The 17,212-nt window shown below is 39.3% G+C and overlaps 1 protein-coding gene across 1 annotated transcript in view; it reads right to left on the bottom strand.

Moving 5' to 3' along the window:
- The window catches only part of cers2b (ceramide synthase 2b), a 17,422-nt gene extending 2,443 nt beyond the window's left edge, over positions 1-14,979 (bottom strand). Inside the window, exons 1-10 of the mRNA XM_034875095.1 lie at positions 14,530-14,979; positions 8,961-9,134; positions 7,139-7,256; positions 6,930-7,048; positions 4,741-4,798; positions 4,454-4,504; positions 3,369-3,461; positions 1,349-1,477; positions 923-1,029; positions 615-768 (exon numbers count right to left, since the gene is read on the bottom strand). Of these exons, the coding sequence (XP_034730986.1) occupies positions 615-768; positions 923-1,029; positions 1,349-1,477; positions 3,369-3,461; positions 4,454-4,504; positions 4,741-4,798; positions 6,930-7,048; positions 7,139-7,256; positions 8,961-9,133 (1,002 nt within the window). The 5' untranslated portion in view covers position 9,134; positions 14,530-14,979. The remainder of the gene's footprint in view (positions 1-614; positions 769-922; positions 1,030-1,348; positions 1,478-3,368; positions 3,462-4,453; positions 4,505-4,740; positions 4,799-6,929; positions 7,049-7,138; positions 7,257-8,960; positions 9,135-14,529) is intronic.
- Between the last annotated feature and the right edge of the window lie 2,233 nt (positions 14,980-17,212).

Raw genomic sequence — 17,212 nt, 5'->3', positions numbered from 1 at the left:
ATATATATATATATATATATATATATATATATATATATATATATATATATATATATTTATGTGATACAAACGAATACTGTGAGTTCATCTTCTTTCTGTGATTACACCTATAGTGACACCCCAACTCCTTTCACAGTTTACACTTGAAGTGACACTCCAACCCCTTTCCTCTCTCAGGTCATCACCCTTGAACAAAGTGTCTAAAGCCCCTCTAACTCAGTTTATACTCGGCTTGCTCCAACTGCTTTCAGTGCTTGCACTTCAATTGGCACTTCAACTGACATGTTTTTTCCCCCATTAATACGCTTCAACTGACACTACTTTCTCTCAGGAAATCCACTTCACTTGACTCTGTCAGCTCAATTTATCACTTTTTAAAACCTGTCAGCACTTTCACTTCAGCATTTACACTGGAACTTAAATTTCTTTGAGGTCCTTCATTTTAACTTTAACTTCTCAATGTCTCAACTGCAGATTTTCAGTGTCAAATTTCAAATGTTTATTTCTTTTGCATTTTCTAGTATTTTCTCTTCATTATCTTTATTTATTGCTATTTGTCTAATGTTAATCATGATTTAATTTGAATTTTAAATTAGATTTCTTCCTTTGCTTACGTTGTTTGTCAGGAACCGGATTGCTATGCGTATGATGAGGACAGCCCAGAAGATATGTAGACACTGCAAAGTCATCAAAAGTCCATTGAAAAAGTAGTATCCAAAGAAGGGTTCATAGATGGTCACTGGGTAAACCCACGTACAGTAAATGATCCTGGAAAAGAGATAGTGAGGATGAAGGACATTGTAATTTAACATAAAGGTGTGTATTCCAAGTAGACATTAAAACAATTGCTTAAAACGTGTGTGTGTGTGTATATGTGTGTGGGTGTGGGTGTGTGTGTGTGTGCGCGCGTCTGTGTGTGTACCAGAAGGGGAAGATGACCAGCCGAGTGATAATGAAGATTGCAGCAAATACAATGAAGATGTAGTTACAGGCATTTCGCCACCCTGCATAGTTGAACATCTTTGCAGACTGTCAGAGGGAGAAAGAAAGAATAAAGGAAGAAAGAATAAAGGACAACGTACTGTATTTGTTTATATACCAAAAATGGTAGCCGGTTTGCCTCTATTCAACTAAAGATGTTTAGTTACTTTAGTTTTATCCACAAGGTGGCAGTGTGTCAGAATTAGTGGGTATTAGAAGTTTCATTGTAAACAGTTAATCATGTGTGAACAAAACTTAAAACTCAGTAGGTATACAGCATGTTAACACCTTTTGTTTATACTGACCCCATCTATACGTTTGCTTGTCAGAGTGCGCTAATCACAATATCTGTAGGAATGACATTTACCTCAAGGAAGTAATCAGATGAGTCGTGAACCAGCATGATGAGAGTTCCGGCACGGATGTAATTAACACACCAGGAGAAGCTGATGAGGAGGATGGTCGCCACATGGTGAACGATCTGTTCCTTGAAGTCCTAAAGAGAAGGCGGAGGGAAAAAATAAAAGTTTAGATGAGAAAATTAAACTGTTTGGAATATATACAGTGGGGCTCGAATGTTTGGGCACCCCAGGTAAATTTTTTAAATAATGTTCATAAAGAAGGGTCTGTCTGTCACGCACTGCTCTTTTATGGTTTATCCATAGATTTTCAATTATGATGAGGTCAGGAGATCGTGAAGGCCAGGGCAAAAGCTTAAGTTTACGCCTCTTGATGTAATCCACTGTGGATTTTGAGGTGTGTTTAGGATTATTATCCATTTGTAGAAGCCATCCTCTCTTTAACTTCAGCTTTTTCACTGATGGAAATTTTGTTAAATCTATTTTTCCTTCTACTCATGAAATGTTCCCTGTGCCACTGGCTACAATACAACTCCAAAGCATGATTGATCCACCCCATGCTTAATAGTTGGACAGAGGTTCTTTTCATTAAATTCGGTGCCCTTTCTTCTCCAAACGTACCTTTGCTCATTTCAAAAAGTTCTAGTTTAACCTCTTCGGTCCACAGAACTTGTTTCCACGATGCATCAGGCTTGTCTATATGTTCATTTGTAAACTTCAAACGCTGATTTTTGTGGTGAGGACGTAGAAGAGGTTTTCTTCTGATGACTCTTCCATGAAGACCATATCTGTAAAAGTATCTCTTTGTAGTGGGATGGTGTATCACAACTCCAGTGTCTGCCAGGTCTTTCTGGATGGATTGTGCAGTCAAACGTGGATTTTGACTTGCTTTTCTCACAATCCTGCGAGCTGTTCTGTTTGATGTTTTACTTGGTTTTCCAGATCTTGCTTTAACTTCCACTGTTCCTGATGACGGACATTTCTTAATTACATTCCGAACAGAGGATATTATCATCTTAAAAACGCTTGGCTATCTTCTTATAGCCTTCTTCTGCTTTGTGAGCGTCAATTATTTTCAGTTTCAGTTTTCTAGACAACTGCTTAGAAGAACCGATGGAGCTGATTGTTGAGGCAAGGTCAGATGAGTCTGGGCATTTAAAACCTTAAGATTGACATCACCTGGTCTTTACAGAAAAAGATTAAGAACAATCCATGACGCTGTCAGGTCTCAGCTTTCCAAAGGCGGCGGTGCATGCTATAAACTCTGCAGGGTGCCCAAACTTTTGCAGACGTCATTTTTTTGTTTTCTGTTATTTTGAAAGTGTAAATGATGGAAATAAAATCTTACTTTTTGTGACATATTATACACATGTAATTTGATGCCTTTTGGAGTTTACATCATTTCTTGGCTTCTTTATGCACATTAATAACATTTTTTACCTGGGGCGCCCAAACTTTTGAGCCCCACTGTATTTCTTTGTAGCAGGTTTTTGGTGTGTGTGTGTGTGTGTGTGAAATAAATGCCGCTTAAGAGACATCTAGGTTAGAATAACTTGTTGTAGGAACACATTATGCCCCTTTGGCAAGATTTCCCCCCACTGTGCTTAGCTTTCCCCGGCTGAGCAAAGTCCAAACACACACACACACACACACACACACACACACACACACATGCACGCACACCCGCACACACACACACACACACACACACACACACACACACACACACACACACACACACACACACACACACACACGTGTAACAACAGTCTAATGTCCAGCCCATTGTCAATTCTAGATTTCAAACTGATTAGTCAGTAACAGTAAACAGACTTTGTCTTACTTGTGCATACAGTTACTCATCATATATTAATCAAAAAAGTGGTAAACCAAATAATGTTTGTATAAATGGTATGTGTTTTCCATTAACAGCAATTGTTGGGTATATATTAATTTTGTTCCCATGAAAGTCTTGTTGTTTACACAATACCGACTGAACAAAGGAGGTGAAGAGATGAATTCACTCACTTTGCGTTTGACGTCAGAAGCCACACTGAAGAGCAGAGAGCTGTAGAAACCTAGCTCAATCATGTAGTACCAATACTGAGATGGCAGGAGAGTCTGAAGCAAAGGAAACAGCTTTACTTTCAAAATCCATACACCAATGTGAGCAAATCTAAATTCTAAACTAGGGCTGCAACTCACCATTTTTATCACTACAAACAGAGTTAATCGTATTATACTTTACTATTACTTTTTATTAATTGATTAATTGTTTGGTATGAAAATCCAAGAAAATAGCAAAGAATGTCCATTACAAACCCATGTTGAGTCCAAAAACCTACAGATTTTGTTGATTATTACACAAGACATAGACCAACAAGTTAATTTTTATTTAAAAACGTACTTAAACGACAAACCAATTATCTAAATAATGACATAACCACCCATTTCAGCTCTATTTGAAACTTTGTATAAAGAGAGTGTCATGTGATGTGTGTATCGGACTTTCTGGACTGTTCACCAAATTAAATGTATGACCATTTAAATACAACATAAAATGCAATTTAATACCCTTTTCACTGCCATAACGGTCAAACGATGACAATAAGGCCTATTTATATTTATTAAGTACTTCTTGACAGAACTTCCTGGCTGTACAGAACAAGTAATATATATAAAGAATTAACATGGCCTGGACCCAGAGAAGGGGCACAAATCCGAGGGATGGATTAACAAACTAGGTTTTTGCTAAAACTGACACTTATGAGTTGATGAGCTCCCTTGCTACTGTGGCTAGCAGTAGCAACAGTGTTTGCTACAGGTGTGATAACGCTGACCAAACTTCCACAAAAAAGGATTGAGAGCCTCCTGCTGCACAATCAACACCAAACTGCAGCAGTCTCACATGTGGTTTATAGAACTGTAACATCTCCCAAAAGCCAACAACTACATTCAAAAAGACGTTTGGTAGGCAGGAGAAAATATTAATTGAAGAAGACTTTTAAATAGCTTTGAAGGCATTTTTGTGATCGAACGAATGAAATGGTTTTAAAGACTTTTATGCAGATACCCTGGTGTATTCAGTGTACCTAGCCATCCCAGAAACTTACCAGCACAGGAAAACCTTCCCACATCTCTTTCAGGTCATACAGCCAAGGTTTCTGTAAGGAGAAATGCATTGTGAATGAGACAGCAGAGCTTATTTTAAAGCTTATTATTTAAAGTAACATCAGCATGAGCAATGCGCCTCGGACAGTGCGATAGGTGAAGTCAATCACAGCAAATAAGACAGACAACTGTGGAAACTGCCATGTTACAATGGCAGGGCAGGTGATGAATGAGCATGTAAACACCAAGAGACGAGAGGAGGAGGAGTTGAGGTTAACATGGTACTCACATCGATGAGGGCGGCCAGGCCAGCAATGAAAGCAAGAAGGTAAAATGTAAATCTCCAACTGAAAGAGAACACACACACACACAAACACACATTCTTCTCAGTTAATGAGGCAAGAGACAAGAGACACATTTTATACCAGCAAGCAAACACACACACACACACACACACACACACACACACACACACACACACACACACACACACACACACACACACACACACACACACTCCCTCTCAATATCTTGTAACAAAGACAGTGAGAGCCTCTCTTACAGAGAGGGGAATTCACAGCAGCAGAGAGACACACAGACAAGAACACAAAAGTGAACACAGAGAAAGAAGAGAAAGATATACCAATGGGGAAAATAAGGGAGAGTAACAGAAACCTGCTGTGTGCACACAAACAACAGATTGATTCAGAACACACACAGTGAAACCACACCATAACCAGGGATAACAGACATGCAGTCACATTTACGTCTGCTCACAACCACATCCATATCCATCATATGCAGACCATCAATCTGATTACATGTAAATATCATCTTTCACGCATATACTGCAGACACAGATTGGGAAGGGTCCGTTGACCAAAATTACAAAAAAGTTTCATTTTAGTCATGCAGATAGTTTTAAGTTATTTTCTAAGGTGCCTTTATCCTTCACAACACCATGAAAGCAGGTTGAACTTAATTTGTTGTCCTTATATCGTTTAAAAATGTTTACAATATCCCAAAGCAACAGTGTCACCATTAATGTGGATAATACAGAACACACTGTTTATAAAAAATAATTTCAGCTGATGGAGTTGTTAGTGTTTCAGAGCACTTCAAGGCCTATTCACACCAGCAAAAGGGATCCGGCAATTTTCCGCAGGGTAGTGCAGCGGTGGTAGTGTCACTGAAACAACCCATTCTGTGTAATGTCCTGTTGAGTTCTTTAATTTTTTATTTATTATTTAAACCCCCAATGTAACACAAGGAGAGTTAGATATATATCTTTCACAATGACTTATTATTATTTTTATTACTAAACAGTCTATGCTCCTGTCTCATGCCCTCCCTGAAATCCGAGCCATGAGGTGTAGAAGTCTAGTTTTCTCTCAGAACACTTGAAAGGCAATATGCAGAAAGGTTATTATATACTTTTTGACCGACGACCTCAAACACATATTGCATACCACAGCTTTAATGTCCATTAACAACAGGAAAAATTATTACAGCAAGCTTATGGGCCTTTAAGGGCACATGACTATTATATTAAAACAGACTGGAGGAAACTTATCCTTTAAAATGTTTAAATGCTCAGAAAAACATTTACAAGCAAATGAGCAATCTGCCCCAGAACAGTAACTGGGTAGACCTTGCGAGAAGATTATTTTTTGTCAACTGCTGTTTCCAAAGTCTCTAATGTTTTTTATCGGGACTATTTCATTAGTCCCAGCTCACAATTAGGTTGGTGTCTTCTCGTAATTTGGGTGAACTGACCCTTCAAGTCACGTAATAAAAACCCTTTATGGATCTGTCAACACACATGTACATTGACTATGACAATGAAGCCAATGGTGCCGTCCCTACACAGAAGTTATACATTGAACACAACACATGGTGTGGAATAATCCATTAACAGATCATCTAAGAAAGTATTTGTCTACATGAATACGACTGAGCGTGTGTCAGTGCTAGTGATGCCAGCAGTGGTGCTGCTGTTTATGGCACTCTTAAAGATATTGTTATCTGTAGTACTGCACATTGAGTCATCTGCCAGTTGACACTAGCTAGCTTCAGTAGCCTTGTATTAAAAGGTGATCATGCTATTGGTTTAACTCAGTTAATGCTCACACATAAAAATAGCCAACAGTGGTGAGAAACCCCCTGTTCCTGAGTCCCTGTGCTAATGAGTGTGGAAGGTTATATCCAACCATCCACACTCATTAGCACTGGGACTCAGCAACAGTCTGTGCATGTGTAAGAAGAGTCAGGGCAATGCTACAGGCATGCTAGCAGCAGAGTGGCATTATAATATGTGCATGTTAAAAATAGAGGGCTACTTTTGCCCTTAGAAATGTGCACATATAGCCAAGGGAATGCAAAGTTAGGCAGCTGTTACAACCTGCTCCATAGCACCATAGACATGTGTGCATGTGTGTGTGTGTGTGTGTGTGTGTGTGTGTGTGTGTGTCTGCGTACCTAGCCTCTCGAAACCTTTTCAGCAAACTGGGTCTGTCCTGGTTCCTTCGTCTCCTGAACCATCGCTGCACTTGTCTTTCTGAATAGCCAGTCTGCTTGCAAAGACTTGCTATTGAAGTCTGAGAACAGCACAAAAGTCAGATTTAGGTTTTTAAATTCCTGGCAACGCACACAAATTTAAGTGCGTATGGGTGTGTGCAGACATGTACCTGTGTGGGACTTTTGGCAATGTTATAGTAGTAGGACTCCAGTGTAAGGTTGTGAGGGACTTTGAGCCGTACTGTTTCTTTCACCCCGAGCAGAGAAGCCAGGGGTGTAGCCACCGTCCTGCAATCACAAAAAGAGGTGAAGAGAGAGCAAAGGGTGCAATCAAGGTAATTCTTTTAATGCGTAAGAAATAGTCTACTTATGTGTAAGATAAACAAAGCTTAAAGACATAAAGTAAATAAAATCATTAGAGTTTAATCTAATGATGAAAAAGCCTCAGCTACTTGTAGAGTGATAACCCAAAGAGCAACAATTAACCTTCATGTTGTAAATGTGTGTTTGTCTTTTCATATTCATAATGTTGTCAGCTAGTCCACTAGAATTTATAACTCTATGATTCAAATGGGATTTAGAAATAAAAATTAAATTCTGTCTGATTTCCAAAAGATGATAAACAATGTGAATCACTTAAAAGAACTGGGCTGTACTTGTTAAACTAGGGCACAGCACAAAAATTATGTAATCAGAGGTCAGAGTATGAGATAACTGATGGCCAGACAAGAGGAGAAAGAAAAGGAACAGAGGGAAGCTATCAAGGGAAAAACATGTTAGACTGGACCGAAGGACAGAAAAGAAGAGTAATGATTGAATTAATAATCAAAAACATACAGCGGTGGAAATAAGCTTTGAACGCGTCAAAATTTTTCTCAGTTAAGATATTTCTGATAGGGCTATTTGCATGATATTTTCACCAGATGTCAGTAAAGAATAACAGTAAATATATCACAACAAGTCAGTCCATAAATAAAGTTGTGTGTAATAAAGTGAAATGACCAACGGAAAAAGTATTGAACACACTAGCTGAAATGTATTTAATACTTAGTAGAAAGGCCTTTGTTGGTAATGACAGCTTCAAGACCCCTCCTGTATGAAGGAACTAGTCGCACCCATTGCTCAGCTGTGATTTTTGCCCATTCTTCCACACAAACTGGTTTCAGGGGCATCTCCTATGAACTCTGCTCTTCAGTTCGCTCCAGAGGTTTTCAATTAGATTCAAGTTGGGTGATTGACTAGGCCATTCTAATAGCTTGATTTTATTTTTCTGAAACCAATTGAGAGTTTCCTTGGCTGTGTGTTTGGGATCACTGTCTTGCTGAAATGTCCACTATTGTTTCATCTTCAGCATCCTGGTGGATGGCAGCACATTTTTATCAAGAACATCACGGTACATTTCTTCATTCATCCTTCCTTCAATTATATGAAGTTTGCCAGTGCCAGATGCTGTAGAAAATGCCCACTCCATGATGTTACCACCTCCAAACCTCACTGCTGGTATAGTGTTTTTAGGTGTTTCTCCTCTAAACATGGTGTATGCTATGACAATCAAATCAATCAAGCTCTTTGCTTTTACCCATCATTAAATGCTTCCTGAGTGACACCTTGGTACTGAGAAACATTTTATAGGCCATCAATTAGGACAACTCCAGCTTATTTTAACTTGAGATAATAGGGGGTAGTATTGCTTCCTAAATACTGACAGATTTCAGCTGGTTTATTGGCTTCTCATGCCTTTTTATACCCCTTTTTCTTCATGTGTTCAATATTTATTCCCATTTTCATTCCACTTTGTTACACAGAACTTTTGTCCTGAACATATATGTGTGGGTTACTTGGGTTGTTACTGACATCTGGTGAAAATGTCATTCCAATAGCCCCATCAAAAATATATTTACCAGGAAAAACGTTGACGCGTTCAATACTTATTTTCCCCCCTTAGGTGAGTGGCACAGATATCCAGTTAGACAGCACAAAAAATGGACTGACCTTTCAAAGATCTGACGGACAATGAGGAATACAAGGGCGATGGGCAGCGCCACCCATAAGTCGTGGGCTTTGGCATAAACTCGTCCATCCCGATCCTCTAGGTCAGCCCAGCCCAGGCCCTCTGGAAACCACAGCCGCTCCTGCCAGAACCACTCGCTCAGCCTCGTCAGCATCCTGCAACAGACAACACACAAGGAGTCATCACCAACTCTACGGGTTTATTACACATGTTTGTGAGGCAGAATCTACACCCTAAAAAACATGGTTCCACCAAAGATCTGAACGCACAAACAGTCTAAAGGGGCTTGCTTTGGGGGCTTTAAATACATGCCTGGCTAGGTATAGGGGAATACATCTGTTAATGGGAATATATTCTCTACCATGTAATTAAAAGGATTAGAGGACGGCACCAATGTTTCCCTCTCAGTGGAACAGAGCACTAGCAGCACGCTTGGAGCTCAGCTCAGGAGGCCCATGTGAGGGAGGAGAAATCAGACCAACAACTGAGCGTTGTGCTTTCAGCACCAGCTCTTTCCTAAACAGTTGACAGTCACTGCGAACTATGCCTTTTTTATCCAGAGTGCAGAGATGAATATTTCTGCTGCTAGGTTCAGGGAGTGGCAGGGAAAGAGAGTAGAAAGGAGAACTAGCGGCTGAGGGATGTGAGTCATGATTCATCCATATGTGCAAAGCAGCACACACTCATCTCTGGAATCCCCTTGCAGATCTACAGTAACCCCCCCTTACACTCACTGTAGCTGTAAATGCCAAAGCCCTGTAACCACGTCTCTTCCACTCCCATCCCCACCCTCCCTGCCAGTAATCAAGAAGGATTCTCTCCCTGGCCCAGAGGGCTAAGCCATGTGTATGTAATGTCTGCTCCGTCCCTTGACTATCTTTAAAATATGCAGCTGGAATTAGACTTGAATGTAAAGAACTGAGGTCTACAAAGAGAAGCAGTGCGGTAAAACAACATTGACAAAGGACTTTTCAACAAAGTAACAGTGTACTTAATGTATAAGATCCGCAAAAAGAATACACTTTTAAAGACAGTTAGAATGTTCGCCAATGGCCTTATCTTTGTAAGTTCTTGGTGTTTGACATCAGTACACCACGCTTCATTTATTCAATCTCAAGATAAATAATATTGCTACTAGTTTTATCCTCTGACACTGTCCATGAGATAGTATCATGTTGAGTATGTTGGTTATTTTCCACATCATGTCATGTTAGTCATGGCCCTAATTTCCTGTTGCAACAAAATGGTTGGCGAGCACTGGGCTTTCCTTTCTCTCTCTCTTCCCTCAGCACAGTGGATAGGAAATGTGACATATTTTCCCCAGTTATTTTGCCAACTCTTCCACTTCAGTAGCCGTACATCTGATTTCTCCTTTTAGTGTCCTGCCAGATTTAGTAAGCTCTTCCAAACAGCTTGTTTGTGTACATGCATGGTTCAAAATTAGCAAAATTTACCTGGCAAATGCTGGTAAAATATGCAAGCAGATTTGCTTCACTTACAAGTAAAAAATAACAATGGTAATCTATTGAGTGGCTGGTAAAATTTGAACTTTCAGTAGCCATTCGGCTGGTGGAATAAAACTTAATTTTGAACCCTGACGGCACGTCTGGCTCCATATAAAGCAGCGTAATCTAACACAAAACAGATTACTAAATGAGCTTCTGGGCACAAGTAGTTCAAAGGGCAGAATGATTGAGGAATGCAGACAGACTGTGTTGACCTCTCTGCATATTAAATGATTTCCCTTAATAACAACTAATACAAACTGTTATTAAATATATTAGCTGTAATAGGACTCATCATACAAACATGCACAGATACCTAAATCAAACAATCAAGGGGAAATGCTTGAAACTAAACAGAGACATATTCTTCATATTTTGCATGGCTGCTGCATGGAGATGATATAGGATTCGAGTGGATATTTTTAGGGTTTCTAGTTGAGATCATCCGGTGAATTCAGCATGTTAAAGCTCGTTTCCCCCCACAGCTTTCCTAACAACACATTCCATTGGCCCACAGGATCATATGACCAGACTCTGACCATTTCAAAGGTCCAATAAAAATAAAGCATGTCTTTGGCAGAGGAGGGAGAAAGGAAGTTATCTCACTGTCTCCTCTCTCTTCCTCACTATGACTATCCATTACAAGGATGTGGTGATTGTAAACAAAGACCCAACATCAGACTGGAAGAGTATAGCTCCAGATGTTACTGATGTTTCATCTCAGCTCTACCTGAATCCTAAATTTACAAACCCATAATGCAGTTTCAAAATGGATAAAATTAAGGGAAGAGGCCTCAGAGGAAAACCTAAATAGACCAGACTGGAACCTGGTACAGAGTCCAGGAATTTTTAGAGAATGTAAACACACTGTTACCATACCAGGGGGTGCTCCAGTTTTCCCATTCACTCTCCACGAACAAATAACATCTTATGAAGTTTAACAGACACCCAATACTTTGTATATCTGAATGATAGGAGGCTGATTTGTCGTAAGGGACGTAAGTCACAAGACTGTAGCAGTGAGTCATTCATAACATACCATTTATGCGTGCATAACTAATGATTTCCTCATATCCATCCATACTTAAGCTGTTCACTGAAAGCTGACTCTTTCAAACGTCAACTTTTAAATAATTACTAGGACACAGACAGCTTAGACAGCATACACAATAAGAGGTCAAAGCTTAGTTTTCAGTATCTCAAGTTTGGGAGTTTGATAAGTCAGAGAACAGCACATCGACTACATGCTGATATCACTAAGGGTCACAAGACAAAAGAGTCAAAATGAGTTTGAGTCAATCAAACAAGTTGGCAGTCTTGAATTATTTCATGGCCTTGTACATTACTGTAGCTCATATTACGGTACAGTAATGTATTGTATGGACAGAATAAGGTCAAGATTTTTTGAGTAATATATATGTACAGTATATATACACTGAAATATGACAGTAGACCCAAGTAAAGATCCGCCAGGTACTAAAAGTTGGCATTGAATACTTTAGTTTAGATTCTTGATTACTTATTTTAGACTTCATTTTATGTTGGGTATCTATGTAGATGCTTTAAATTAAGATAACGATAAACGCTGTGTTTCTGACAGAAAAACATTTTATATTCCTCATTGTGAGGTTATGAAAAAAGTACAATAAGGTATAGCAGCAGTATAACAAGATCTGGAATGATACCCAGCTCTGAGCCTGACATGTGTGGGCCCAGGGTGGCACAGGAGGAATTCTCTGAGAACAGCTACATTAAAACAAGCTACAAACCTTCAATGCCATAATGCACACTGCACTGATGAAGCTGACTGTTTTACAAATTGATTCAAACATTGTAACAAACTGATGGGTACTGGGTAACCTTTCTTAACACCACTGATAATCTTTAATTTAATTACTATAAGATTTAGTGTAGCATTAAGGTTTATAGTAGAGCTGAGACTATTAGTCAATCAATTGACAGAAACTAATTAAGCAATTAATAATTTCAGTCATTTTTCAAGCATTAAACATAAACATTTACTGCTCCAGCTTCTCAAATGTGAATATTTTCATATGATCAGTCATTTGATGGATATGGACTGCTGGTTGAATACATCTACCTATGTGAATATGTCACATTGACCTGAAGAGGCGGCTGGCATGCTCTCTGCAAATCAGCTGTAACTCAAGTCATGCCTTAGACATTTTGAAGGGTTTCTGAGGGTGAGTCAGACACATCCTTCATATTTTAAACATTCGTCTGCATCTTGGTTTGACTGAAAACAGTGGTATTTTTAATAAAGTACAAGATAGCATATAAAGTGGTTATGCAGACAGAGATTGTAGAAAATGGTATACTGCAAAAGGGAAATTATGTAAAATCATCAGAGGGGCAGGCAGCCTGTTTGCGGTGATCTGGTTCATCACTCTCATCCAATCTTCTGTATAGACGAGAGATCCCAAGAAAGTAAACTACAATGCCTCCGACACAAACATGTGACCCTCATGAATTATTAATGGAGAGATTCAATCAGTCAGCAGTGATTTGAATAGGCCTGTTCAGGAGGTGTAAGGGTATTATTGTCATGTTGATTCACATGGATTCCCACTGGATTCAGGACCGTATATGTCCTTTATGTTAAGTACAGTTACCCTGCCTAGAGCAATTAGATGTCCCTTAGCATATGTGAGGCTTTTCTTTCTGTTACGTTGACGCTTTAAATGGTAATGATTCATGTCTTTAACTTAACTACTGATTAGTCAGAAAACAGAGCTAAATTAGTAGAAGTTGATGATAGCTGAAGTTATGTTCTGTTCAGGTTAGGGAATGATAGAAGTTATATTCTGTATTTCTCCTCTAGACTCTCAGGGTTTTGTGGGGCTAACATAATGTTTGACCTGGATGCAGAGCTTTCATCGACAAGAGGTTTCCCCTTCCTAATGAATTATTTAGTTAGTCTTTTAAATTGACAATAACAGATAGCAGGACGTATCTTGTGGTCTGGGGAACAATAACTTAAATCAAATGGCTTAAAGATCCTCTTTTAGATTAATGGTTCTCTCTATAAAATTTAGCCCAACCATAACCCCAAATTACACAATTTACCATGTTATTTATAACAGAGCCAAACTTAAAATCATCCCATTCAAAAAGCTGGAACCATTACTTAATAATTAAATTAATAAATGTAAACAATTATCAAAATTTGTTGGTGATACATTTTGTCTTAATCGACTTTTTCATTATTTAACTAACTGTTTCATGACATTGGTCTTTCATGAGACTTCACCCAATGATTAACATGATGCATGGATGCAAAGCTTGACAACACATGCACACATATTTGCCTATCATTATGTCATAGATTTACACACATTTAAGTGTGATTGAGTGCTCATAGTGTTATAAACAAATCTGGTTACAAACAAAACAACACTATTCCCGTAACATTCATCAGGGCTTCCGGTGGCTGGAGTATCCACCCTATCTCAAGTCATGAGATTCTTAGTCAGTTCAAATGCGAGGGTGTTTTTCTGTCACCGTGGTGTTCATACTAGCTTAAATGTAGCTATTCAAAAAGGGAGATAGTGGAGAAGCTAAGTGAAGAACACAATGGTGGCAGCAGGAAGGGGTCCCATACTCAAACAAATCACTTTTGTTTTTAAATAACAGGCATCATGTAAAAGGGTCTAAACGTGCTATCACCCTAGACATTTCTGTCTTTACATCATGGTGTGTATCCGCGGCCTGTAGTCGTGTAGTTACAGTGATAATGTGACATAATCTGCTGCTAGTTAGCAAACTTTAGAAACCGACCCACCACTGGGCCACGCGCCAGGCTGCCCCTTGTTAACGGTTATTAACGTACTTTCAAATAGTTGAAACAACACAAAGACATGCATGCGTTTTTTCCTGATACACAAATAAGCAAAAGCCTATTAGTTACATCTAATTAACCGATTCCTATGATTGCGTAATGACGTCTGAGGATGCGGAGCGTGCGCCCCCCACTCACGCGCACATTAACGACTACTCCACGACATGAAAGTGTAACAGTACTTACTTTGGTGTTTTCCCCCGAAGTGAAAAGTGCTCTCCGGCTTGCAATTTTAAAAACAACGGTTTTTTTGGACAAGCCGTCCAGGTCCCACCTAGCTAGCTAGCAATAACTAACGGTCCTGTTGAGTGTCTAACCAGCCCGCTGGTTCGTGCTCAGAAGGCGCAGTTTGTGTCCAAGTTTAGTATCCGGAATGGTTTTTACATCTTTCCATGGCGTAAAAAGTTTGTTTTTCCTCTTAAGAAACACATTAATTGCGGTGAAAACAAAAAGTGTCTACAGATTGGAAATGTGAGAGGTGCTGAGATGCGGCCCGTTATTTATCTTCTATCTCGTCGTGTCCGAGCTAAAAACAATTCCTCTGTGTGTCCCGGACAGTCAGCGGGGTCTGTGGCCGGGTAGAGGCGGAGGAAGGGCCGGTACGAGAGCAGAGTGAGAGGAGCAGACAGAGGGAGGAGTGAGGGAATAACGGAGAGGGAGGAACGCAGATGACGTCCTAGCACATGGGAGCATTTGGCTGACACGTACACGCACACACACACATGCACACGTTTCTGTTATTTCATATTTAAGTTACATGGATGATGAAACTACCTTTTCTCGGGTCACGGCTTGACTGCAGCTGACCTTTGATCTCCTTGTTATTTGCAAACGTAGCAAAGGCATACTGTTGGACTCATTTACTTTAATTATTTAGCTAAAGGTCAAATATATTCATTGATTTTTAAAATGCATACTATTTCAATAGCACAATTTTTATAGGAGCTGTTTATCAACCTTATTGTCTTTTGCAGAAAGACAACTTCCTTTTTTTCATTTCAACTTCATTATTTGTTTTGAGCCACTGGCCATCACATTTGTGATGAAACACCACCTCGAATGATCCCCTGCCTGAGAACAGTTGTGGTCAGTAAATAAACATGTTAGTTTTAGTGTTGCATTTTGTGTTTGTACTAGAACATGTTTAGATGCTTTAATGTTAAAAAAAAATACATACATTTTTCTCATAGCCTATTGCCCACGGTTGCTGCTCAGTAAAGACCCTGACACAACCGCCCGATAATCGGCCGTTGGACAGTCTGGTGACGTCGGTGACTCGAGTCTGTTTGGTGTGTTCCATGCAATTCACCGTTGGAGGGGCCTTCGTTTTTGGTCGACCTCACATGCTCGGTCGGAAGGCGGGCACTGCCGGCAGTTGGACTCAAATGACCAATCTGATTAGTGGAGTGCGAACCCGGAAATGACAAGCGGGATGAGAGTGACTAGAGTCTCTCAAAGTCTGACGACAATCTGACCTTTGTCAATCTGAAATTAAGCAACTGATTGGCCTATTTCTCGCTTAAAATGTTTACGCTTACCCCCTTGGTTGAACCTGGAAGTTCTGCAACCTGGAGTAGGACTAAACCAAATATTACACAATAGGACTAGGGCTGTAATCTCCCAGTCGACTAGTCGATTTATTGGTCGATACGTTGTGGCTCGACCAAAATTCTGATTGGTCGATTTTCAGATATTTTACTGCTATTAGCATGTACATGCAAATAATAACACTGCAATGGCGAAACAAAACAAAAAACACTCCAGTCCTGCCTACTTGGAGCAGATGACTAATCATAGAAGGCCGGTTTAGAGTTGCGTAAGACTTAGCCTAGAGTAGAAAAAACAGTTGAAAGTGGAGCGTTCAGTATAGTTAGAAAGCTGAATGTTTTAGCTCACAGGGATTAGTCTAAAATATGTTTACCTCATTTTTTGAAGTTTTGGCCACGTTTAACATTATAACATTGTAGATAAGACAGAAAACACAGCAAACAATAACATGTCCCCTTTAAAAATAAAAAACACCTTTTTAAAAAGACAATAAGATCAAACAAAAACAATTCTAAGTGTTTGCTTTTGCAGGGCAATGTAGTTTTTCTGTAATGTCTGCACTGCATTTCAACAAAGGGGACAAAGGAAGGTTATCCTGCTATCCTTGTGACCCATGAACTTAAAAAAAAAAAAAAAAAAAAAAGCATGTGAGAGGTTACAGACTAACATGCAGGAATGACTTTAAGTACGGCTAACCCCAGGCTTGTTAAAGAGCTCGCCCCAAATACTGACATTTAGCACATGTGAGACGAGGTCACATTGACAAGGTCAGTAAGTTTGCCACTGCTCCTCCAGAGGGACGTTTTTTGACCTATAGGCTATATCAGTGACATTCAAAGTCTGGGTTGCAACTCATCAGTGGGTCATGGTAGAATTTGAATGGGTCAGGAAGTCAAGGGGTCAAGAATAAAAAAAAATATTAACCAAATTTACAATTAAACAGTTTATCATTAAAGTATGGTCTTTGCAACTGCCCTATAAAATCTTTATGAAATCGAAAAATGTTCTGGAATTAAACTTGAAAATAAGATAGATGAAGATGCTTTCCATTGAGTCTAATTGCCAAAGCCTTTTCCTGTTACTAACCTTGATTCATATACAACTCCAATTGATTTCTGAAATTACAATCACATCGGTAGATGAACAATATGTTTTCTTTCTTCCTAAAGAGAGCCCAGGCAAATTAGAACATTTGAAAACCACAGGGCTGAAATATTGTATTATGTAGTGATCAAGTTCAGTAATAATCTTATCTCTACTATTAATTTTTCCTAAGCACAGCTTCGTTCTTTTTTGGTAAATTGACCAGAGATCAGCTTAG

This window comes from Etheostoma cragini, chromosome 6 (assembly GCF_013103735.1).
Source record: "Etheostoma cragini isolate CJK2018 chromosome 6, CSU_Ecrag_1.0, whole genome shotgun sequence".
Taxonomy (NCBI): domain Eukaryota; kingdom Metazoa; phylum Chordata; class Actinopteri; order Perciformes; family Percidae; genus Etheostoma; species Etheostoma cragini.
The sequence above is the reverse complement of the archived record's forward strand: the minus strand, read 5'-3'. Positions and strand labels throughout refer to the sequence as shown.